Below are 26894 nucleotides of genomic sequence, written 5' to 3'. Positions count from 1 at the left end.
AATGGCCTCACAAAGGAATCCCCATGACCTAATACTGCTCTGGTGGTTGGATACTAATAGCAGCACTTACATCTGTAAAAGCTCCATCCCCGTGATGTGAGAGCAGTCAAGTAACTTCATCAGTACCTTTAGAGGTACTGTATGTCACGCATGCAGAGAAGGCAGACTGTTTCTGTGCTCTCTCTGGCAAGTGAAGCGACATCTGGCCAAAAGCCAGGCTTTTAACGAATGAACCAGTGGAAGATGTGAAACATCATTTACAAACTGTCAAGAGCCTGTCAGCATCCTCAAAATAATGCCCTTAATGCTAAACAAAATTGATGAGCCCGAAGCAGTAAAATTGAAAAACAGTGACATGATAAGTGGCTTCGAACTAATTTGACATGGTCACTTAGACGTCCAAATGACAGCACTGTACACATGACATAAGACCTGTCAAGTCGTGTCATATCCATAAAGCGGCTTGTTTTGACACCAAAACCATCTAAGTTGATAGCAGGGAATGCCTTCTACCTCATTATTTGTTAAGTCGTTGATGGCTAAATGAGACGTATTCTGGCATCTTATTCTTTTGAGCACTTAAGTGCTCTTTAGTGACAACACTGTCATCATCTCTAACGTGCACCAATCTGCTGTGACACTTCCGTAGAAATTCGTCATAACTCGGCATCACAGCTAAATCAAGATAATGTGAATAAACAGGTTCACGGGGATGCCAGTTTATATAACTAAATAAATAACATTTCACACACCAATGTGTGCCCGAAAGGTGGCTGGATGATGAATAGGGCCAGAGTACTGCTTGTAAACAGACATCAGTGACAGACTAACACTATTGTCATGCTTTCTTTCTGGCATCCAGTAATTTCCAGACTTGTTGATGGCTTTTACTTTACTTTTGAAGGGACCTCACTTTTGGCACTCTGTGAAAAGGTGGCCTAAATTGCAAACCTTATCCACTATAGAGCTTGGCATCTCCACGGGATAAATACTGAGGATTTCCTCTCTGAAATAAAATTGAGAGAGGAGCTTGAAAAATAAAATATCCTCACCTTCAAAACAGTCCAGTGTTTGCTGTTGAGTTAGTATACCGTCAAACTGCACACACAAACATACAGAAAGTAGGCCCATAAGACATTGTCTGATGCTGTTAACTAAAGAAGAAAGCAAAATTATCTAGAGGTTGATGAAGTTTAGCCATGCAAGTGGCTCCAAAGGCAGTGACGGTCAGTCTACCACTTAAGTCCAGACCTAAATATTGATTGCCATTACATTTTCCACAGACATTTATGGCGCCCAAATGATCATTCTACTGACTTTAGCAGCCCCCCTTTCCTTTGGTAGCACCAGCAGATTGACGTTTTTGGTTTTTAGTGTCTTGACAAATATTGTATAAATTGTTATGGCATTTGGTGCAGATATGTATGGTGCCAAGATGACACATCCTTTAACTTCACTTGACTATTCAACTAGTGCCACCATGAGGTTGAAATTATTTTGTGAAATGTCTCAACAATGTGGGATTGATTTATGTAAAATTTGGTACATACATTCATGCCCCCCTCAGGATGATTTGTTATGATGTTATGATGATCCACTGCCTTTTCCCTCTAGAGCCACCATCAGCTCAAAATTCCAATATGTCCAATACTTTACATACCCAAGGTATTTTACCAAATACATTCCCATCATCCTCAACTAAGATGGTGAACATGGTAAACATTATACCTGCTTAACATTAGCAAGTTAGCGTGTTTATGTTGGCGTTTAGCTCAAAGCACCACTGAGCATTTAATGACTATTTCTAAAGAGTTTGAAAACTTAATGTGTTTTTGACATATTGTACGGTCACCAAACGTAACACAAATTTTTCAAGTGGGGCTGTACAAAGTCAATGCTAGGACATTAATAGATGCAAATTCATGCTGAGCTAGGATGATGAATGATGCAACGCAGAAGTGTCAATTCGCATGACACTGTGTTAAAGCCTTTCAGTGTAGAGATCTGGTTGAGATTCTTCTGGCAGTACCCAGAATCAGAAATTTAGGACCAACATATTGTAGCTGTCTGTGGGTGCCTGGAGCTCTACCACTCAATGTCAGTTCTGTACAGAGCTAGAAAAAATAAGGAGAGGTCTTGGAGAATAGTGGGTTGTTTCTTAGGGAAATGCTCTTAGTGATTTAACTGGGTCTTTTATTTTAGATGGTAAACAACAGATCAAGGGAAGTCATCATGTGCTGCAGTGGACAATATCAAAGATTGTTGCCGTGGTCATAAGCCTCCTTGTTCAACATGTTCACATCACTTGAAACCAGATTGGTTATACTTTTCTACAAACCAAGTTTTCACTAACATTAGCGTTAGCTGCTTCCTCTGTTAGTTAGCACAACAGTCAGCACAGATGTTAAGGGTGAATATTGTGTATTATTCACTAAAGACAAGCAGTAAATCGTTCCACAATATGATCAACACATCAGATACAGTCAACATATCATCTGCTGTTTGATGTAGCCCAGGCCATAACATTATGTTGCAATTACATGAATTGATTTTATATATCTTTATTTATCTATTTTAGATGGTGAAAACATTCAATCAAAGAGTGGAATATTATAACTTGTAACTTCAAGCCTTGTAAACATGTAATATAACCATTGTGACTTAACTTACGAAATATATTAAAAAAGGACAACAAGCACTGCAGAACAGGCCTGGTGTGAACATTAATAAATACAAAAAAAAAAAAATTAATTTTATTGATTTTCAGTCAGTAGTGTATTGTAACAAATCAGACAGACTGAAGTGCACACTGTAGTCAGGTCAGATTGTTGTCAGAGAGGGTCAGTTTTTTTTGTTTTTTTTAAAGCTCGCATCAACCCGGCCTGTTACGAAAATCAATTCACCGTTCCCACCTTGTAAACATATGTTTATTAATCAGTGAGCCAGACCCAATCCTCAAACCAGAGCTGTGCTTCTGATAATTACACTAATAACAACCTACTTGCTGTTGACTATAATATATGACATTTGCAGAGAATATCACAAAATAAAACTTGTTTTCTATTTAAAAAGTACAAGCATAGGCAGACAGCAAGTACTCACTCATCTTTTAAGCGGTTATGTCTTAAGTATGATCTTGAGCGCACAGCTGATAGGTACAGTGGTTTGTTTAGGCTATATAAAGTTACACAAGGGCATATTTAACGGGTTCAGTGTGGACTGAGAGGCACTTGCTGTTAGGATATGGTGTTAGGCCTACATATTTGCAGAGGGAAGTATTTTTACGAGACATTATGAGTGGAGAGATTTAAATATATTGAATCTGAACAGATTTCCCTGGTCAAAAGCCAAAAAACAGAAAGCCTGAGTGCAGCAATGCTGATGATAAAGCTCTTTGCTGTGTAAAGTCCCAGATACACCAAAGTGACTTCAGAGAGCTAGCAGGGGTGAAGGCCCCCTTGCTGCGTCGCCTGACGTTGCTGTGTCTCGGCAAAAAAGTTGCCGTGAACACACTGCAAACATTACAGCCAACAGCCAACCAGCACATACGTTCTGTGCCTCTGTGGGAGGAAATGACTTGCCACACCAGCAGGTGGCTGTTGTCTGTAATTGTCGGTCAAAAAGGGAAACCTGAAGACTGTCTTGATGCTAGTTAGCTACTTAGCACATTAAACACAATGTAATGTTGAAAGAACAGAGCTTATTTAACATGCGCCAGTGAACAATAACAAGAACCATCACGAAACGTCTGCTGAAGAGCTCAGTGGCTAAAGAAAAGTGATCTTATATGTAACAAGTTTGCTTGGATCTCACTCTCTCTTGACTTTAGCTCTTTGTTTACTTTCCTCACTTCCATGTCTCTCCTCGTGCACTGAGCTGAATTGCCAACTGCCGATTCTACATGCTTAATCAGCCAAAACAAATCTGACGAGGGGTAATAGTACAGGACACATAGCACTGGATAGGGAGACAGACACTCACAGATGGCCCGACATTGACCAATGGCCGACCGTAGGCTTGGTGTGTCATTGCCTTTAGAGAGACAGAGACAGGGGAAGAGAGCGTGGAAGTTGGATTATTGCATATTCCTGGAAGTCATTAATAACTTACTCAGAATGCTGCTTTGTGACTTTATGACCTTCCCACCTGAAACCTGTGATATTTTCTAACAGGCCTACCCGAACCGCCTGACCTGCAGGTCAACCCGCAAGACCCCTGGGCTGTGGTTGACCTGCGCATCATTAGGCTATTGAATCTGACTCTACCACTTTACAATGCGTATATAACTTAAAGTCTAGTTGTAAACATTTTGTTAACTATTCCTGTCTGTTTTCGTACTTCATCCACCATAACTCTCTTTGTCTCCCTTGACCACACACCTGCTACAGCAAACAATGTAATATGTAAACATGTAGATTGCACTTTAACCTGGCCTTGGCCATTTTCACACAGTAGTACTAGAGCATTAAAGCTTGCGTGTGGCATTTTACGAGTTGTTTTCCTAACCTCTTTTTATTCACACGACACATGCTGTCATGACATGGCTAGCTGCTTCCGACCTGGAATGGTTTTTGTTTTTTTTTAATAGCAGCTTTTGCAATTTGACAGATTTCTATTAGATTGCGATGTGAGTTTGAATGCGAATGGTCGTCCTAGTTTATCTTTGGATCAGATGTGGAGGAGTACAGCAAGTCCCCACTAATGGATGCTGACACAATCCTCATCTGCGCTGTTCTCTGAACTAAAGTACTGTCATTTGACAGACTGCCTTTTTGCATCATTCTGTCATCTTTTGAAAACAGCTGCAAGTACAAGAGTGTCTTATGGCTCCGGAGCAATCTGCACAACTGCTGGTTCCTAACCCTTAACACGGTGACTTTTAAGGACACTGCCTCCCCCAGAGTGGTTTCCTTTCAGTCTTTTCATAGACTTTATGTCTGTCTTAATCTCACTTTCTCCTTTTAGAATACTGTGGCATTTGAATCCTCTCACTCCATTTTTGTGAATGTGCTACCGGACAATGTTGACCTTGCTTCCTCAATTTTCTTTTGTCACTGACCTGTGAGTTACATCCATAGTAGCCTTCAGCAAGGGGCTTCAGAATTTCCATTACTCTCTCACTCTGAACTTTTATCATAGCGCACAGGCACTTTCAGTGTCTTTGACTGTCAGAAGGATGAGGAAAGTAAAACATGAAAAGCCACTCAAATCAAGACATAACATCAAAGGGATGATGATTCAGAGATGCAGCTTCCGAATGGCAATTTATAAAGAGTGGTGCAAAGAAACTTTAAAAGGTATGAAAATAGCCAAAGCTAGCTGGAGCTGAGTTTTAGTTCATGGCTGTGGCTGCATGTGCTGTGAAATTGGATCGTCTCTTTCATCCTAAAAAGCCAATAGACCAGTGCACAGCATATGATGTAACAGCCTGTTGTGAAGGAGAAGGAGAAGAAGTAATTACACGCACAACCTCTTGCTAGGTGTGTCACTCTGATAATGGCCATGTGAAAAGAGAAAAAGCCTTTACATTAGACTTCAGTGTTTCAACGTTTTGATCAAAACAAAGATAGAAGCACCTCTTCGACTAAAGCTATGAGAAGGTATTCATATCGAAGGCCAGTTTTGAAAGGATGGATACAGACTTTTTTGTCCTTTTCTAAAGAAACCTGAGTCTGCACAAGGCCTCACACAAATACATAGGTACATAAACACATTCACCTCGACTTTACTGCATGAAAGACATCAGATACAGCCACAGTTATACACACAGCTATGCGCATTTCAAGGATGAGGCAAAAACAACTGATGGAGACCAAAGAAGAAGAAAAAAATAGCCCTCACTGTCATAAATCTGTAGGGCCATCAGAAATAGACAGCACAATTCACCAACCACTTAATCCAAATGTAAAAGATGGATTCCTGTCCTGTATCTATGGGCATGTTACATCACAGATCTTTTATTGAATTACGTACGTAGCCCCTTGACACTTATTGAAATTGAAGGCGCAGTAGTAGCAGCGGCAGCCACTCTCCCCCATCTCTCTTACACACACTGAGTTCCGACATTACTTAATAATTTCTGCTGTTGGTCTGGACAAAAATAGACTCAAGGAGGATGACCCTTTTGGCTAAATTCCCCTCATTAGTTTAGGAATTCATTTAACTGTGGTTTAATATTGGATGGGTTTTAATCTCCTACGAATAAATGGCCAACTAAATGTAGCTGGTGGACCACAAACAGAAGATAAATTTCATTTCGGCTGCTCATGTAAAGGCCCTGGAAACCATTTTTCTCCATCAGCTTTTTACTAAAAGTGAAGGGGTCCTACATAGACACACTATTTTGCTGCCAGAGAGACAGCACCATCAGTCAGATTCATAGCCTGTATAGAAGAAGTGGAGATGGCAACTGTGATGTCACCTATGGTTTGTGGACTTCTGTTTGAGGCCTCTGGTTTGGTATTTTGGCCATCTCCATCTTGTTCTTTTGAAGCTAGAAATGACCATATTTTGACAAAGTGACCGTATTTTAAAGAGAGGCTGAAGCTGCGGAGGAGTGACAGGTGGTTCTGACTGAGAACCCGAGGACACTGCTGTTGTAGCAACGTGTCAATCACAAGGTAGCTATGGTTGAAAGCGTACCTTGCTTTATCGTCTTCTTTCACTCCAGAAAAAAACAAAACAAAAACCTTTGCCTCCACCAAACAATACCAAATGTGATTTATTTTCCTCAACCAAACCTCACTGTAACATATTACATATTCTCTGAGAGCATTGCATAGCCTAATAAAAAAAATAAAGAGAAGTAGACACATATAGGCATAGTCATATGGAAACCCATTGAATATGACTTAATAAAGCTTCACTTAGCCTGCAGTGTCACTGTCTCACTCTTCTTCCAGACCCCAAGATGGCAGCCTTAGCACAAAATGATGATCAACAACATAAAATAACTTTTTGATTAACTGAAAAGGCAAATTTGAGCTTGAAATTTAACAGTATATTAACTTTTAACAGTTTAAAGTATACCTAAATATAAAAATATAAATAAATACAAAACAAATTCACCAAATAAATAAAACCTAACCCAACTACAATAATTGAACACTAAATAACAGGTACAGCATTAATAACAGCAAAATAGATTTTGAGCTGGGATCAATCAATGGATCAGCCAGGCATTTCTCCATTGTCTTTTTAGGAGCGGCTGAGATTGCCAATGGAATGAGAATTGTTAGTTCACCTTAGCAGTCCACCTTGAGGCTGATCAGGTTCCACTGGAAGGCTAAAAGCCAATTCACAGTTTCCACATCCACGTGTCTACAAGAGTCCACTTTGGCTAGTGTGACGTAGAACTGATCATCCACCTTTGTCCACATGGACCCCTATGTGGACCTCTGCATGCAGTCCATTTTTGTGACTGTGCAGACTGTATGCATAGCAAGTGTGCATTTCCCACTCAAGTCCAGTCCAAAGCACTGCTTTCAAGCCAGCCTCAGTCAGCCGCCTCACCCTGGTTAAGTTACTTTTAAGTTGGATATTTGACATATAGTCACTCCAGGCCCAGCAGCATAGTTTAGTTTCACTTTTACATGATGTTGGCATTAAGAGGATGATTAGCTCACCTCCCAACACTGCCGCACTGTCAGTCGTACTCTGAAGAGACTATGAAGTCTACTATGAAGAGAACTGCAGCTCTCCATGGACGTTCAGTGCAGAAAGTATGACTGAGCCTTACCTTTACTTGCCAATTTCAGGGCTAACCCGCTTCACTTAAATCAGCACTTGACAAGCAAGACACGGGAACTTGGCTTGGGTCTTGAGGAGTTGTAGCATTTACTCAGTGACAAATGGCCTCAACTGTACACATATTGCACTGCTAGGTTAATTTTGTACTCTGCAGCCTCACTCACATACGTCAATGTCACACAGACGCGCTCTGTCTCTTTCTCGCTCTCTCAGCCTCACACTTGCTACCTACACAATCTAGAATGGAAATGAGGCACAGAAATGTGCGTTGTGATTCAGTCCGCTAGGTACCAGTCATGTAGAAACCGGTGCCATATTGACACCCGGTTTTGGTACCCAACCCGAGAAATGACGAGCTTCAGAAGAGCATATTGACCATGGTTTGTCCTTTGGAGATCTGCACTTTTAGTATTGCTGAACAAAGCTCTGCAAAGCTACATGTACTGTATTTGCCGGCTCATCAACATTTGCTATATTGCTCATCAGAGGAAATGTGAAATACACACAGATAGCTTAATTCATTTCCACAGAGTTTAAATTCAGCAAGATAAAAATCACATCGCATTACTTATCTTCACAATCACTTCAGCTCCCACTTCATGTTTAATCCCTAAATGAGGCCCCATTAGTTTCATTCACAGCACGGCACACACTGGCCTAGAATCCTGGCTCACAGTGTCACTTGGCAAATCAACGCTAATGCGCTGCTTACCTGTTTTCGACTAGTGTAAACAAGCCTCTGGACTAAACCGTGAGTGACAGATGTAATAGTTTCCTCAACACTGCCCAAGCCTGCTGTCATTACAGCAGCTTCTCCTCCACGAGAAGATAGATGGCTCTATCAGATATAGTGTTGCTTGGCTGACTGTCAAGTTCATTTGCAATCAGATGAAATTCCCCTTTAGTCAGGTACAACGACTTTTGCAAGTGACGTCAAGAACTTTAGCTTCACCCACTTAACAATAAATATCCTGGCACATTCCCACACAGACACATATGTGCATACACAGCCAGACAGATAGCATGCTCTGCCAGGAACTCCATACTTGATAAAGAGAGACAGAAAAACACATTGAAACAGAATGTTAATTTAGTAACTGCAGAGCTGTCTGTGTAACTACTGCTGAATGTAAGACTGTACCGCTAATTGCATTATACTCCAACTTCATGCTGTGAAAGCTTAATGATGATTTTTTTTTTTTTTACTATGAAGTCTCAGAATGAATATACATGGAAACCTATTTACCAACTGAAATATGCACATACTTCAAGCACATCTTCAAAATTCAGCACATGGTCAAAATTCTCATTTCCAAGCCCATCCTTTTCATGCATAGCAATCTCATATGCAGTGAAACCAAACAGTTCATAAATCATTGAGGTGAGTGAGAGAAGTGGTAACAAAAAAGAAGGAGAAAAAAGAAAGTGACGGAACTCATTATAAAAGATGGATGGATGAATGGGGAGATAAATCCAGGAGCCAAGAACAGGACAAACGTGATATATTGGGGAACACACAGCTCATATCCAGCCTTCGCGTTTGTGTGTATGTGAATGCAGTGGTGGATGTCTTTTGATGCCACACACCTCTTGGACCCCAGAGAGTATTAATTTCTTTGTTCATTCATCCATCCACCCATTCATTGACTCAAAAGCAAGTGACTTGGGAAGGAATTAGGAATGTCAGAAACAAACATCTGATATGAGAGGTTATGGATACCATGAACTCGGGCTGGGTATCTGTACTCAAGACCTTAACAGGTACCTTAACAGGTTTCAAGTACCATATTCAGTACTTGGTACTTGTTACCCTGCAAAAAAAAACAAAAAAAAAAACAGTACCAAGTAATATCAAAATGTCTCCAGTCAAATGATACCTTCATTCAATGCAGCGGGGATCTGATCCCAGACCCAGAGATTACATTAGCTGGGATATGCTGGCTTTTGGGCAATAATATGTGTAGTTGTCTGTCAAAGGAAAATACCAGCGGCTGAAATGTGCAGTGGAAAATATGCTGACTTAAAATGTAGATGAAGTAATTGCATATTAAATAGTATAGTATAGTTGCCAAGACAACTTAAATATAAACTTATATTAAGCAGACCTGATTTTTGGATGTTAATTACTGGCGGATCTGTTTATCCACCGAAAGCTGTACAGAGTGTGCCTGTGCCTCTTCGGAGCATACGCCACATCCATGGCGGTCACGGTCTTCCTCAGCGTGCTTGGTGTACTTAAGTGATGACATCACAGATCACATTTTCCAGGAAGACCTCCAACACATTGCAGGTGTCCACATAGAACAGACCAGATATATGCTTCACTTCACCACAACAAGCTAGACAGTAGCTACTCAGCGTGGTGGTTCACACCGGACAGGGAAGCACCGGGAAGCAAACTTACTTTCCGTGGAGTGTTGCCTGCTTTCTTTTGGCGTCCATGTTGAGTGATGGGGCTGTGCATATTAAATGCTATGCGGCTGGCTCTGCAGCAATAGTTTAAGAATCGGGTCCATTTTTTCCGCAAGCCGTGAGTGAATGTGGCAGGAAAAGACACTGTAGTGTATTATGAATGATATAAAGGCCATATTAGATGTGATATAAATGATCTGATTATGATAAACGATAAAATATGAATACCATGCTTCCACATATTTGTCAGTTGTGTCTAAACAGAGAGCGAGAGAGACGAGTAAACACACACAGAGAGACACAGCTCTACATGTGATTAGAGCACAGCAGAGATGCAGAATCACTTGCTGACCAGAGCAGAGAAATGGGCTTCTGGTGTGAACGGCCAGGTGACTGCTGATAGGCAGCGGTGCGACTATTGACAAATTGGGGTGAACAGAGTCTTTTTCCTCCTTTGACTCTGGCAATTAACCTGTGATTAGTCACTCTTTTTCAAAAGGTCACCTCTTTAATTTGTTTTTGTTTTTTTTGGTTTATTTAATATGATGTTTTTTTTTTATTGCTATTTAAATGTAGGCTATTATATGGCTATTTAAAACAAATGGCCGGCAGTTGTTCTATATGGCCGAACTTCTTGAACATTAATAGCCATACTGGAATCTACCATAAACCCTATCTGGTCCCTATCTGGATCAGCAAACTGTCTTGTGCTGCCATCTCCGGCGCCACTCTCCTCCCGGTGAATGGTTAGTTCAACGTCTGCCTCGTTAGCACGAGCTAACACAGCAGCAGCGGCTAACAACTAACATCAAGCCTTTAAACAGTCCCAACAAAGTCGCACCAAGCCAGCTCAACTCCATCCTTAAAGCTGTTAGTAACCGTTAGGTAACATTTGCCAAGTGATTATCATAGTTAGCCCTGTCACTGTGTGTGTATGGCCAACCAGACTCCTACAGCTGTCCTTGGTGCGGAGCTCACACTCCCACAGCAGTGTTCAAAACTATGGCTGCACTACATGCTATTCCATTGACATTATGGGTAGGAAATGAAGTCCTCTATCAGTATTGTGGTTCTGGTATTGTAATTATTAAAATGATACCCAGCCCTACCAAGGACAATGCTTTATACTTGAACTGTCTCAGGGAGGAATCATAGAGTCACAGTTCTCTCCTTCACTCCTCCACTAACTGGGAAGCTGCTCGAGTATACCCACTTCCGGAAAATTAAAACGAAACAGATGACTTCAAGCAGCAATCTTCCCTTTAATTTATCCCTGACTCCTTTTGGGAGAGGTGACGTCTCAATCACTGGCCTGACTTTGGCTTTTGAAAGTCCCTGTCAATCTCCCCACACTGATTTAAGGCCAAAGCATGGCACCGTGGCATCCGAGCCAGAGCAATCCATGCTGCATAATTCAACACTGCTCCCAAACCTGTCTCATTAAGGATCCTGGCCATGGTCCATGGCTCTGAGTATGAGGCTTTGAGTGACAGATCTGTTGCCAGCTTAGTACAAACAGGCACAGACCCAGTGTAAGCCCCAGCTTCAGATTCAGCTTCGGCCCCTTCCAAACCTGGCAAAAACTAGCCCCGGCTCCAGTCTTAGTATGTGTCCCACACGTGACAAGCAGCAGCCAGACTGCGAAAATTAAATCAACTCCAAGTCACCACTATAAGCCCTGCAGTTGATAGTAAGTTGGGATGCAGGATTTCTTTTTTTCTGACCAGGAAAAAGTGGATTTTCCTCAGGGGTTGCATGTTTTCTCAAATTCACTGGCACAACATGATGTCAGTGCACATGGCTGGCCACACAGTCGAACTAAACACATTGTATTTGCAGTAATGTGTGCTGTTAATTAATGACAAAAGACTGAAGTTTGATTTTCAACATGGCATGTTATTAAATGCTACCTTAGTCGGGTCAATTAAAACTTTCCGCTTCTTGTCAACAGCAACACTTTACTGCAGGGGTCCGTATGTTTCCCTCCTTGGTTGCTCTGTTGCAGAGAAGTCGGTAATGACGTGTTTGTCACTTCCAGCTTCCCACCGCCGACCATAACGAATGTCCCATTAGCCCCTAGTTAAAGTTTTGGCCCGAACTCTTGCTCTGGTTCAAAATCCAGCCCAGGCAATTCCTCAGCCCGTGGCCCGACCTCAGACTGAATTTACTTCAACCAAAGTGACTGCCACACCCCAGAGCCAAAAAGATTTACAAAAATCAAAGATTTATCTGCATGGATGCACAGTTTGCCACATTTGACTGACGTAGTGGGAGAGGAGGATATTTGCCTTCTGCATCAGTGAGAATTTCATTTAGCGAGTCGACAGAGGTGGGAGACGCACACTGACCTGCCAAATGAGGGGGGCAGGTGACGATCACAGCTCTGCACAAGAAGGTGTTGGCGATGGTCGTCACCCTGGCCCACTCAGCATCCTGTTGAAACATATAAACAGATATACAGCTTTATTTAATAAGCAAGTTGCACAGATTGTTAGTACATCACATCATCTGTGGTGTGGTGAGGCTATTTATAAGTGTTATTTCCTGACTGATTATGGACACACTTTTTTTCCTCCCAAATATGGTTGCACAATCTGTATTCAACTGGATTGAATTACTTTACATTTCCTCTTTACAGTAGCTGACATTATATTTTCATAAGTATTTAACTGTGTAGGAGTATCTAACTGTGCATATTTGAAAGTCTATTTCTGTTTCTGTCAGTGCAACCATTTTATATGTCTATACATGAACTTTGAGCCTGTGAGAAAATTGATTTACAACGAAGGTTTTGTAAATGTTGAGTAAATGTATCCAGACACGCTACTTTTTAATTAATTATGTATTTAACAGTGAAGGAAAATAATTTTCAGAGCAGATATTTATTCAAGAGGCTGAGTTTTATAAATGAAACTGATTAATTTCATTACTGTAGATTGTGTTTTGTATTTTCACGGATGCTAAGCTTAGACAAAGAAATATTGTCGTAATTTATGCAAATTATGCGGTAAAATAAACTCTAAAAGGCAGTTAAATGACATTGTGATGGTAAGATGTTCTGCTGTATGGTTTCTTAAAAGCTGCGGTGCTCCTGTATGCAAGCTCCCTTGGTCTCACATGCACTAAACTTAAGCCTCTGGTGATAATTAAAACTCGCCCACCACAGAACGTCACTGTACAACATAGAAAGCTCTTATCCTCTGAGACGGGAAAAACAGCTAGATATTTTTGGATGCTGAAAATTAGGCAGTAAATGTATTGTATTTTTAGCTCTCTTGACTGGCTCCCTTGTAACCTTAGGATTATTTTAAAAAATACTTTTATTCACGAGGATTAAAACAGTGAAGCCTCTCTGTAATCAGGAGTTCATCATCCAGTGTCACTGTAACAACCCTTCAAATTGAAAGGTCTCCTAGCTCATCGAATTTTGACAAGCTTTCCTCAAAGTCTCAAGGAGGCCAAGATGCTGATTTTATATGTTGTGATTTGTATGTGCATGGCACTATTGCCTCGCAGCAAGGAGGTCCTGGGTGTGAAGCCTACCGGGACGGCTGTGTGAAGTGTGCATGTGCTTCCTGAGCCTCTGTGGGTTTCCTCTGGATGCTCTGAACTGGAAACTCTAAATTGCCTGTAGCTGTGAATGTGATGTGTGTGTATTTGTCTGTCAATAGGTGTTAGGCGTGTGATAGACTGGCAAAATGTCAAGGGTGTGTCCTTCCTTTCACCCAATGCATGCTGGGATAGGTGATAGCTTTCTGTACATGATACTTTTCTTTTTTTAATTAGTGTACTTGGGAGTAGGACTGCAATTAATTATTATTATTTTTAGCATAAATAATGTTATTATTTTTCCATGATATTGATTAATCAATTAAATTATTAAGTGCATTGGGCTGCAACTAACAGTTATTTTCATCACTGGTTAATTTCCAGGTAAATTGTTTAATATTTTGCTCTATAAAACAAACATACATGTGAAAAATCCATATCACAGTTTCCCAGAACACAATGTACCCTCTTGAAATAGCTTGTTTTGTCTGCCTTCTTTTGAATATAATGAAACTATGTAGAGATGGCACTCGGGTTGTGGTGTCCAAAGCTAAAAAAAACTTTTTTAAAAACAGAAATTATGACCAAGTTACTCAGGATAATCCACAGACCTTGTTGTAAGCAGTTTCATGTAGGAACAATTTTCCTGTTAACTGCACCCACCAACGGTATCATTACACAGAAGGAAGCGTGCATCTACTCATGAATGAGAGGCTCTTGCTTGTGACAGCCTCAGATGTAAACATTAATGCCGTCCTCCTCAGCTGAGCTATAATATTAGCTAGCTCAGCTGTGCTAGGTGAGCTAGCATTAGATGCACGCTTCCTCCTGCATGGTGATTTGACTCATGGGTGAAGCTTGTTTGAAAGAAACCTCTTCCAACATGAAACTGTTCACAACAAGGTCTGTGGATTATCTTGAATAACTGGATCATGATTTCTGGAGAGAGACATTGCTGTTGAGTTGGCGCTTTGAGCACCACAAGCTGAGTGCCATGTAGTTCCATTGTATTCAAGAGAAGGTAGACAACTCTACGGTCGATATCTCCAACACTCGGCATCTCACACCAAAATAATCTAGACTGATTGATAGCAATGCAGGTACCAGGAAAAATACATGTTTTGATTTTCGGGTGAACAGTCCCTTAAACTTTACTGTCCTTTTATCTCCTTCAACTGTATTCAAAACTAAGAAAACCGTAAGTGCTAATATCGTAGGCAACTGGACATGCTTGCATTTCCTGAAGACGTTTTGCCTCTCATCCAAGAAGCTTCTTCAATTTTAAATGTCTGGTACAAAGTTGCAGGCTATAAACCCTGTGTGAGTGGGAACCCTTGCAGAGTCGTAGGGGTCACTTGAGCTCTTAGTTTCAGAGTTGTCAAGGTCACAATGTGAGTCGTTGACCCACCTGGCCACCATGTGAGTCGTTAGGGTCATGTGGGACCAGGGGTGAATGGGTGTGAAGTTGTCTGGGGAGGGATCCCAAGACTATTGTAGGTGAGGGATAAGTAGTGTCATAAGCCACCCCCTCTGTTTAACGATAGTCGTTCCAGCTTGACGTAGATGGCTTCTTTTACTCCTCTTTCAAACCATCTTTCCTCCCTGGCCAAGATGTGCACATTGCTGTCCTCAAAGGAGTGTCCCTTCTCCTGTAGATGTAAGTGGACAGCCGAGTCTTGACCCGAGGTGCTGACTCTCCTGTGCTGTGCCATGCGCTTGTGGAGTGGTTGTTTTGTCTCCCCAATGTATAAATCTGTGCATTCCTGGTTGCACTGAACTGCATACACTTCATTACTCTGCTTATGTCTGGGTGTTTTGTCCTTGGTGTGGACAATTACATACAACAGTTCTGTCATTTAGAACTGAAGAAGCTTCTTGGATGAGAGGCGAAACATCTTCAAGAAATGCAAGTCCAGTTGCCTACGATATTAGCACTTAGGATTACCATGACCTGGATGACTGAGAATCTTGAAGGGCAAGAACCTGTGATTTTTGATGGATGGAGGGATGAATGGATGGATAGATGGATAGATCTTTATTCATCCCAGGAGGGAAATTCAAATTCAAGTTTTTGTGGCACTTTTGCTCCCAAAATTGTTTTAACAGTTAATTGATCAATTGTTAAGCTAGTCAAAGATTCATTTTCTGTTGATTGACTAATTGATAAATCGATTAAGGGTCAGAAAATATTTTCCTTACAATCTTAAGTTTAATTATTTTATCCCGCCAAATGGCCAGAACCTAAATATGTTCAATTTACTGTGATGTAAACCAGAAAAGCACCAAATACACACTTTTTAGAGGCTATGACCAGTTGATTATTGGAGTTTTTGCTTGATGAATGACATAAATGACAAATTGATGATTAAGATTGTTGTTAGTTATTTTTTTGTCGATCGACTAAAACAGTTCAGCTCTACTTTGGAACTTCTTAGCAAATGCAGAGTCCAATAACATTCTCCAAACTGAGAGACTTTGGTATTTAATTTAGTTTTCTAAATACCAATCCACTAATCACATTTTAGATTTTTTCATACTGTAATCACAATTCAGTTTTCTATCCGCTAACAATCAATGAATACATGAACAGTAGAATTTAACGGTATATTTGGGTAAAGCCCTACACTTAAGGGTTCATAGAGCCCTCTTGGTCTCTCAGCTGTGGATAAGGAAGACAGTCAGGCGGAACAGACAGTGCCTTCACAGGAGACGGCCTGTTTCCCCACTGAGGAAGCTGTTATCTCTGTGTCGCGCCTCATCAATCCCTGAGTGAGCTGTTACTGTACTCTACCTGCCATATGGCCGTCACAGCAGAACCCAGCCGGACATTCTTCCACCCAACACGTTCTGCCAGACACTGTGAAAGCTGTTGGGTGCCTCCCTGTGGAGAGACAGATACTACATTTACAATCTATTGATACCCTGGATGGGCACAGTGCTTGGAGTTAAAGGGTTTCTTCACCCAAATCACTAAACCCAAAACCTCCTGGTGGTGTCCAACCAGCCATCCAGATATTTCAATTATATAAGCCAATATTTTTATATATCTGCCTCCAGGACGCCGCTGACACCTCAGTGCAATGAATAAAAATAAATACATTACAAATTAACATTAAAAAAAAATCATCAGCAATGTGTTTTTCTGGAAACAGTGTCCGAGCTGTTCTTGGAATAGCCAGGAAATTGTGGGAGCTGCTTTAATCCAGTTGCTGAAACTTGTTTACAGTGTGGCTTTTTCTAAATCATAAGAACCCATTTATAAAAATCATAAAAACAAGACAAAATAAAACTAAAGGAGTACTGATTTTAATCTAAAATTTTAGATAAAAATATATTCAAAATCTCCTTAAAGAACAAAACAAGATAACATATCGCAGAGATGAGTTGTACCTCTGTTAGCCTTTAGTCCTTATTATCTACACCTGATAAGATTCCACATATTTCATGCTGCTTTTACTGCATCTGCGGTGTTGTAATGCCCACAGTGTTCAAGTAATACAGGTGAAATGCCATGGTAAGAAAATTGCTGCAGATGAAAAAAAAAAGTGGAGAAAATGTGCTAATGCACAAATACAAGTCTGGAACTAGAAAAGCTTTGTTGCCATATTCTATTTTTCTTTTCTTGGCCTTCAGCCCTTTTTGCAGTCCACCACTCTGAGAAGAAAGAATGTTCAGAAGCAATAGCTCAAAAATAGGCCGGTATGGAACCATAACTTTCATGCTGAGGGAACTCATAGAAAATAGGAAAATCCAATATGAGACCACAGCTCCAAGTGTTTAAACTGTGCCAATCGATGACGTGTGGAGGACAAAGAAAGGCAATATGTTTGTTGGGACAGGGCTCGAACGAGATGTGCAGACTTTGTTGAAGGGCTGGTTGCTAAGTCTTATTAGTGTAAAGAAGAAATCCAATGCAGTCTCCAGTTTTGAAAAAGCACTCAAGTCAACAATATGCAGTCAGGGGAAGGATATGAGCTGCGTACCTTTATCTTGAGCTCTTGAGCAGACCCTGGAGTGCTCTCCAGCAGTGGCAGTAGCCCTCCAGCTGCTGCAGCATACATGAGGAAGAATAGAAAAGACATCTGGGATGGCTCCATGCCAAGGACAGACCTGCTACACAGTCCCATCTCCTCTTTGAGTTCTGGCAGAAAGGAGTGATGAATATATACTGAGCTCTCACACATGCAGTAGTTATGTATCCCCATGCAATGACAGTATTCTGCAAAGCTGCATACCATATAGCGAACTACTGCATGAAGATCTACCACTTTACCATTGACCATTTCCTAAACTTCAGACAGGGTATTGTTAACAAAGAGACAACTGAGAGGATGAGGATACGTTTTATAACTATCTTGTCAAATGTAAATGCCTTTTTAGTCTGCAGGTAAATAAATCGGGTGCTGTGATGTATTTGGTTTGACATAAAAATCTAAGCATGAGTAACAATCTATACTTAAACATTTTTTGTACTGACAACAAATCACTTTGAACCACACTGAAATATCTCAACGAATATTGGATGGGCTGTCATGAAATTTGGTATAGACTTTGAATATTTCCAGATGCTAATTACTTTGTATCTGTGATAATTTATACTTTAGTTTATGACCAAAGTCCAGAGAAATTAATGATATTCCAGTTAGCCTTAAGCCTAGTTCACATTACACGATTTTCACCTTGATTTTGCGTCGCGGAGACTATCGTAATCTTTTGAGTGTTCATACCTGGCGACGTGTGTTTCTGTCAAAGGGAGTCTCGCCAACTACGTTACGACCTGTGTGTGCACACCACAAGATTTCTCAAAGCCCCAGATAACGCAATGACGTCACCAAACTACGTTTTTTAACTTGGAGACGACACATCGTAAAGGCATGGATATTCTTCTCAGTGTTGAGTCATATCTGCCTCCAGGGCCTGGGTCCGAACACAACGCGCTTCCCATGATCCTGTGGACGCCGCCATTGTTGTTGTTGCTTCCTGGCCGGCTGGCTTGTCAGTGTTGCCAGATCTGGGGAGAGAAACAAGCCAAAAAGAAGCGACGGATATATATATGTAGAGAAAAGCGACGTTTAGAGAGCAAGCCCAAATAAGCAACTCCACTTTAGAAACAAACCCAAAAAACCGCAACCCGCGACTACCAATATTTGTAAGTGACTTTACAAAAAAACAAGCCCAAAGTCGCGGCTAATTTCTTCCGTTCTCCTGCGTGCTGACGTGGGACATATCCCGCCTCTCATTGGCTGATGCTCTTTGTCAGTGGTGTCACACTTCTCCAGTTTTCTAGCATGCCAGATATCCAGTCCCAGTTACAGACGAGGGGGTGACTTGCTTGTAGGCTTGTTCATACATGAGGACTCGTCATGGCAGAGTATCTGCCGATTCACCTCAAACCCAAGGTGGCTCTCCAGATCCTCTGCGACGTCAAAATCGCTGTGAAAATCGTGTAATGTGAACTAGGCTTAAGCTGTACTTCGGCTTTTAGTTAGTTTTGCCCTTTTTCCACCACAATTTGTGTGGGTGAAAACCATTGAAAATAAGCAATAGAGTGCTTTCCCATTGCCAGTAGAGCAGAGCCATATACATGTTTATGTGATGCGTCATGTTCAATGTCACAGAAAGGCCCGAAAACAGTTAAGTAAAAAGTAGAAAGCAGCGTGGAGGCCAGTCAAAATGTTAACTGGGGTTACTTTGTTTAATTTATCTCTTAAAATGAAGCCTCTTTCTCAAACTGGTTGCCCACTCAATTTTGATCTATGTTCAAGCACTGCTTGGATGGATACAGACATTTTTGGAAATATTTTTTCTGGTGGCCAGTCATTGCATAGAGCCAGTAAAGGGTGCCCACCTGGGTTCCATATTTCCATCACTGCTGATTGAAGCTGATTGGAGTTGGAGCCCATAAATACTTGTGGCTACTGTCTTGGAAGTAAATGCTGATTATAGCTATTACCACTAAATACAAAAAAGCCAGATGTTACTGGGTGTAAGTGGATTTTTTTTGTCCAGTGGGAAAAGGGCTTTAGTTAATTTGCACGTTAGCAATTGTCAGCATGCTAATGTGCTAAACTAAGATGGTGACCCACATTACACTTGCTACACTGAGAACTTATTAGTTTTGCAACTGCTATTATATGAGCTACCATTTTTACATTTACTTTGCCGAGACTGCTAAGGATCAGAGACAAACTGGACCTCAGCTTTTATTCATCTTCATTTCTTTCTCTTTTGTTTTTTTAACATTGAGCATCACAACCTCAAAGAGATGCTACTATTACTGTCAACTTGTAATTGTTTCATAAAATACAACAAACATGTAAGTAAAGTGTCTAGTTTGTAGTTGATTTTTTTTAACCAAATGTTTTTTGTCTCTGCTGAAGGTTTAGATTTGTATGGAACATACAGTAGCATCCATCACAAACCTTGTACAAGATTCACACAAAGTAGACTGAAGTCAGCATGCTCAGTTGAGGAAAATAAAGGGAGTTATATTTAAAGCTACTTTTAACCCTGACCTGTAGTCCACGCGTGTTGCTCAATGTATGAGTGCAGGGTCATACAGTCCAGCTCAACAGCGTTGGGAGTCCTCGAAGGATCCTCAACGCATACTGTGGCACACAATCTGTCAATCTGAGTGCAAAGTACAGTCACCACAACACGCCCACACATGATGCTTTACCACTGAGAGCCAAAAGCATCCCATTGATACAGATAAAAACAAAACAATAGTTGGAGGCTGCCAAACATGATTCTGACAGGGCTTTCCCCCCACATTTTCTACCTCCCACTGCTACTTTAAGCACTTATCTTGAGCAGGAGATTTTGTGGTACTTTGTTGTGTGATAAATATACTCTTGTCCTATCAATCCAAAAGCACACAGCAATATAAATATAAAATACCATTACCATATCCATTTGGGACTTCTCACTGATTCCCAGCATAGCAAGGATATTGGATAATAAAGCTGATTATATGAATATAGGGTTGTAAAACTGGCCTCTGAAGAAATACTGTATATCTGCTGAAATATGCTGTGTATCATCATATTCTTGGTATACATGCAACAGGAAATTAATTAAACCATTCCTCGGCTTTATATTATAGTTGTCCACTGAGAGTAGGGGGTATTTAGCTGATCCTTATCAGACATAAGTATTCTACTCTGCTCTGATTGAACAAGGTGGGAAGTACAGAATATTGCTGTGTAAGTCTGCTGCCTCACCTTCCACAGGAGCTGGGTAAGATCCATTAGCACCACTGGGGACAGAGCAGGAATACTGGTTCTGTAGGTGCGAACTTTGGCACCTGGCCCTCCCATGTGGTGCACCTTCTTGCCAATATTGAATTGTTGGTAGGTCTCTAAGCCAAGCTCCTCTATAAGCTCCAAGATGTGTGTTTGGGTTCTGACAGAGAGAGGAAGCCATTTTTTATGTTGCATATTTTTACAGTGATTCAGGATTTACTGTAGGATTTTAACACACTGTATATCATTCTATAACGCTATAACAGAGCTGATACATAATCATAAATGAATTTGTTCTGAGTTTCGAGAAGTGGGCTTGAGAATACAACACTGCTTGAGTGAGTGCTTGAACAACTGGGGAAAAAACTGCTGAAATGTAGACACGAAGCACCTGAGAGATGCCCTCTCCTCTTTCAATTAAACTGTCATCAAAGTGCTCTTGAACAATGCACTTCACACATTCCCTTTTTGAACTGTTCTCTTGCCAAGAAGAACCACAGGTTGTAACCTACAAGCTAGACAGCTCCTAGATATAAATGTGAGAGCTTGTTATTTTGTTACTCTGTGAAGTGTTCTGAATCACGACTGCAATTTCTCAAACATCCTTTTTCAAGAAGGACTTCAGCTTCAGGGTTGCTGTACAATAAGTCCTCTGAAACGTATGAGTAATTTGGTGGTTTGAATGTACGGCAAGTTACTTCAGGTTGTTAGATTAGAAAACTTGGAACACAATGGTCCCATGAGATAGTGAAAATAGATACATTACTGTGGCTGAAAGAGAAGCGAGATTGAGCACATGCAAAGATCTGAAAAGATAGAAAAATGTCATTACTTTCTACATGCCTGACTGTCAGCTATGTATAGCCATGAACTCTATTTCCTCTTACCAGCGCAACAGCTACTATTCCTGGGGTCCACTGGAAAAACATATTATTTCACATTATTATAGATAATCAAACTAAATGAATATAATTTCTGCATACATATGCACGTCATTCTTACATAAATTCTATGCACTAACATAGGTAGTAGATAAACACGTTGCAGCACTAGTTTGTAATATAATCAGCAGCACAGCAGCATGCAAATTGCAGTCAAAGGCCTTGGGACTACAGTACCAGCCTACAAGCACAACATTTAACAATACAGATCCCAATTTTGTTCTTTTCACAATACATTTTAGATACTCCGATCATGTGCGTTTTTTTAAATCTTTTTTTTAATTGGCAGCTATACAGGCCATTTGTTGGGTCCCATTACAACTCACAGGGTTCACCGACAAAACAACTGTCTTATAAACACGTTTTCCAAAGAAATAGAACATGCTAACATTGTTAGCAAAAGCCTATGGCATTTCACATTGTATTAATTAGCCTAGTGCACAGGGTCCAAAACTAACTTTTTTTTTTTTACCAGCCAGGCAGATATTTTACCAGCCAACCAAATAATAATAATTTCAAGGGAAAAAAAAGTCAAGTCCCTTAATGCTGCCGGTGGATGAGACTGGGGGGTGGCGGCGGTGGTGGCGGCGGGAGCGGGAGCAGCAGCAACATTAATCTCCGTCTCTTGGTCATCGGTTGGTAAAATCTTAGCCTCAGCAGGTTCTTTTGCTTTAGTTTTTTTGTTTTTTTACGGGAGGCTCCGCAATGTGCTGGCCAGCATCGCCACATGATACTTTTTCTTACTACTTCTTCTTCTACGGGGGTTCAGAGCATGGAGGTACATTAGGTTCGTTTGAGATGAGACAGGCCTGCGCAGATTCGATCACCGGCGATCGGCGCACAATGCATGCTGGTTAGTTTTGTGTCCGACTTCATCCCGACTTGCTCTGATGTATTACGAAAGTGGACGGCGCTAAAACTGTGAGAGTGAGGCGGCCGCAGTTTTTAGAGCCAGGCGCTGCAGTTGCTCTCCACCGACTGCACCGCCTGGCTCTCACCTGATCTAACAGCTGATTGGTTTAGATGTCGACTCAACAAGATGACGTTTTAGGTAAAGTTTTCATTTTTGTGGATTTTTAGAGATTAAGATTGTATTTGTCTGATTTGAAGGTTTATTCTGTGAACAGAAAACATGACTGATGTTGAAGTTTAGTCGTCAGAGACTAAATACATTCATCATAAACTATACAGAGTCTACTGTATATTAACACTGAACTCTTTTAATTATTGAAGTATTTAGCAACACAGAGACTTGTGGTCAGTGGGATGTGAAGATTCTTAAAATAACATCTGTACAGATGTGAAGCCCTGACTGTATCTGACTGAGCCTTAATGAAAGCTGTTGTCTTGTATTTTTTTCCTCTGAAAATATGAACCTTATAGTCAAACACTGTTTATTTAGCCCCTGTAGTTGAAGGGGCAGGTCAAACTGATATGATGCTGATTTACAGGAGAATTCATATCAAATGGAGGATAAACCATGAACATAAATTACGGATTACCTGCAAAGCTTTTTAATAAATTAATCTATCATAATTAAAACAACTGGAGACTGAAAACAAACGGATATGGGTCTGATCACTTTTTTAGTGAATTGACATCATTCCAGACAGGATGTAAGTGTGTCTGTGACTTCCTGTACGGACTGAAGGCTGCTGCAAACTGTCGGGAAACTGTCCGACTTTACCGCAGGTTTTTGTCACCGCCCCCCGCTGCGGCCGCCTGCTCTCGTCTACTTTCCAGGCGAGGCGCAGTTCATCTCGAACGAGCCTACTAACAACAACTGCTATCCACCTTGGCGCGCTGTGATGACGTCATGACTGACGCACTTACGTGACCAAAGATCGTCTCTGCCTGAAATACACATTACTCTGCCAGGAAACCAGCCGATACCAGCATCGTTCTCCAGTAACAAAAAATGCATTTTTCGCTGGTAAAAAAATAACTCACCAGAGTGGCAAGTGGTCTTAAAAGTTTACCAGCCAGAGACAAAATCTACCCGTAATTGTCGAGTTGCGAGTGTTAGTTTTGGACCCTGCTAGCGCATAGTGGAGATTTTGATATGAAGCCAGGATAAATCACACACAAGACTAAAAATGCTTTTTTGTGGCTTTATTGTCTTCACAATTTCTTGTGTTATAACTGTGAAATAGAAGTAAATAAAAGCTTAATTTCCACTGAGGGAAATGTTTTTTTAGCTTACAGAAATAGACATGAGGACTGCGTCGCTGCGATGTGTAGTTACAGTTCTGGGGAGGTGCACGTCAGGCTAAGGCGTAGGTTAAGGCATAGGTCACGGCATCCATTCGACACTGAAGAATAAATCCTGTTTAAGTCTATGCTGCTTGCTGCAGTGGTGGGAGTTCAGTTGTAGTAAGATAATAGCAAAACAGTACCTACTGTTGGCTTTTCCTGCTTTGGCTCCCAAAACTGTGGTCACAAGGGAGACACTTTGTTCCGTCCAGAGTTGGTACTCTCATCAGAGCTAACCCTCGTCACTCTACTCTGTGACACAATACACAGGAAACTTTTGCTCGTCCTGAGGAGCTGTCACATTTAGTAGCACACAAACTGTAAAGTCTGTTGTACATTAGTTTGATATCTGCATCGCTAAGCTTAAACTCTCCTCTGCTCCAATCACTCTTTCTCATCTGCTTACTGCAATCGATGTCATTTTTTCTCTCTTTCACCCAGACACACCAAACTGACACCAAAGAATTAGTAGCAACAAAGGCAAACTGTTGCATCTCCTCACATTACCTGTTTCTCGGCCAAAAAGTTGCACTTGAACACACTGCAAAGACTACAGGCAAAGGCCAAACAGCATGTACGTTATGTGTCAGCACAAGATGAGCTAACTCTTTGTAGCAGCAGGCGGCAGTAGTCTGTATTCATTATTCAAAAGGGAAACCGCAAGACCAACAGGACAGATTCAAGATGCTAATTAGCCAGTTAGCACATTAACAAACAACGACAACCCAGTGTTGAAAGAACAAAGGATATTTACCGTGCACCAGCACACAATGACAAACTATTATGAACAGTTTCTGCTAAAGAGCTCAATGATTAAAAAAAGTATTTTTCCTCATATAAAAAGTTTGTTTTGATCTCACTGCCTCTTGACATTTGTCGTTTGCTTTCCTTTTCCTTTTTCACTTCTCATGCACTGGGCAGACTTGCTTATCAGAATGATTTCATTCACTGACTAGCTCCACCATCTCCAATGCCGATTTAACATACTCAATCCGCTGACAAAAGCTGACAAGGTGCCAACTAGTGTGAATGCTGCAAGACAAACTGCAAAAACTAGGGCGAAAGACGGCTTGACATTGATCAACGGCCAACCATTGGCTTGGTGTGTCAGGGCCAGATTCAAGACGCAAGTTTGCCAATTAGCACATTAACAACACAACCCAGTGTTGAAAGAAAAAAGGATATCTACCGTGCGCCAGCACACAATAACAAACAATTATGAACAGCTTCTGTTAGAGAGCTCAATGGCTAAAAAAGTATATTTCCTCACACAACAAGCTCTGCAGTCTCCAGTGCTGATATAACATGCTGAATCAGCTGAAAAAAGCTGACAAGGTGCCAAGTAGTGTTAACGCTGCAAGACACACTGCAAAAACTAGGGCTCAACATGGCTCAACATTGATCAACGGCCAACCGTTGGCTTGGTGTGTCGGGGCCAGATTCAAGACGCTAGTTAGCCAATTAGCACATTAACAACACGACCCTGTGTTGAAAGAACAAAGGATATTTACTGTGCACCAGCGCACTATAACACAGACCGCTATGAACCGTTACTGCTAAAGAGCTCAATGACTAAAAAAGTATTTTTCCTCATATAACAAGCTCCACTGTCTCCAGTTCTGATTAAACATGCTCAATTGGCTGAAAAAAGCCGACAAGGTGCCAGCTAATGCGAACGGTGCAAGACACACTGCAAAAACTAGGGCGAAAGACGACTCAACATTGGTCGACGGCCAGCCATTGGCTTGGTGTGTCAGGGCCCTTACACACAGACACTTATCAGTGACTAGAAAGCATTAATCCCAATCTCCTGATCGTGTATTTTTACTGATTATCGGCCGGACATTCGGAGCATCCCTATAATTGATATGAACCCTGTATTCGTCATAGTGTCCTTTTATCCATCTAACACTCATTAGAAATCTATTCAGCTATTCTTAATATCTGACTGACTGTCAGTAGTAAACTAGCAGCTTGCTCCAGAATCACAGATTTTATATTTGTCTCATGTACAGTGCTACTCAGCTGCATTTCAATTGCTACTAAATGGTTTTTCAGTGTTACAAACAAAACAAGTTCCTGAACAAATTGTTCCCTTTTTCTGTTCTTGTAAACTAGAAAATCCATGTTAGACATAATTATTCAATCTAATACCCTTGTTATCTCCACCTGGGTGACACTCAAAATGTTACATTAGCGTGACTTGTTTTAGTTTCCTCTCTGTTATTCCTGTAGTTTTTGATCAGCCTTACCGTCCTACCCACTGCCCTCCAAAATCCCAGCGATCAACACCATTGGCTGCCGGTATTTCAGTGGACACTGTGCGACCTCCCACCCGATCTGCACGGAAACACGAGACATGATTCAGTGAGAGGCATACCTATTTTCAGCAGCTTCACAGCAAAATGAATCCAGTACAGAATGACTCACTTTCTCAGGTTACCATTTGCTCTCAATTTTACAAACCTTTTCCTTCCAATATCAGTATTCTCAACTTGGCATTCCTTTTTCTGAGCAAATGAGCCGCACTCAGTCCAGATAGTCCCGCGCCAACAATAATAACGTCCCAAATTTCTGCAGTCATATTCAAGCTCAAGTGACTACTACGTTTTTTTTGTGCCAACTTAACTGGTGCTGGTAAACTGTGGAGTCAGAAACAGAGACCCAACTTGTATTCCCCTTTTCCTCTTCTTATCTATTAGGTTATCTTGCAAGGCCTGGGCTGCTTTCATAATAGTGCACTTTG

The 26894-nt window shown here is 41.0% G+C and overlaps 2 protein-coding genes across 2 annotated transcripts in view; one reads left to right on the top strand and one right to left on the bottom strand.

Moving 5' to 3' along the window:
* si:ch211-127i16.2 (probable flavin-containing monoamine oxidase A) overlaps positions 1-26860 on the bottom strand; it is a 63558-nt gene extending 36698 nt beyond the window's left edge. Inside the window, exons 1-7 of the mRNA XM_050053168.1 lie at positions 26615-26860; positions 26401-26488; positions 20934-21114; positions 20226-20340; positions 17694-17851; positions 16502-16591; positions 12510-12594 (exon numbers count right to left, since the gene is read on the bottom strand). Of these exons, the coding sequence (XP_049909125.1) occupies positions 12510-12594; positions 16502-16591; positions 17694-17851; positions 20226-20340; positions 20934-21114; positions 26401-26488; positions 26615-26732 (835 nt within the window). The 5' untranslated portion in view covers positions 26733-26860. The remainder of the gene's footprint in view (positions 1-12509; positions 12595-16501; positions 16592-17693; positions 17852-20225; positions 20341-20933; positions 21115-26400; positions 26489-26614) is intronic.
* Positions 1-26894, top strand: part of vsig8a (V-set and immunoglobulin domain containing 8a) — a 106986-nt gene that overhangs the window by 42549 nt on the left and 37543 nt on the right. The window lies entirely within an intron of this gene.

Source organism: Epinephelus moara, chromosome 9, assembly GCF_006386435.1.
Source record: "Epinephelus moara isolate mb chromosome 9, YSFRI_EMoa_1.0, whole genome shotgun sequence".
NCBI lineage: Eukaryota > Metazoa > Chordata > Actinopteri > Perciformes > Serranidae > Epinephelus > Epinephelus moara.
This window is presented reverse-complemented; position numbering and strand designations above follow the sequence as displayed.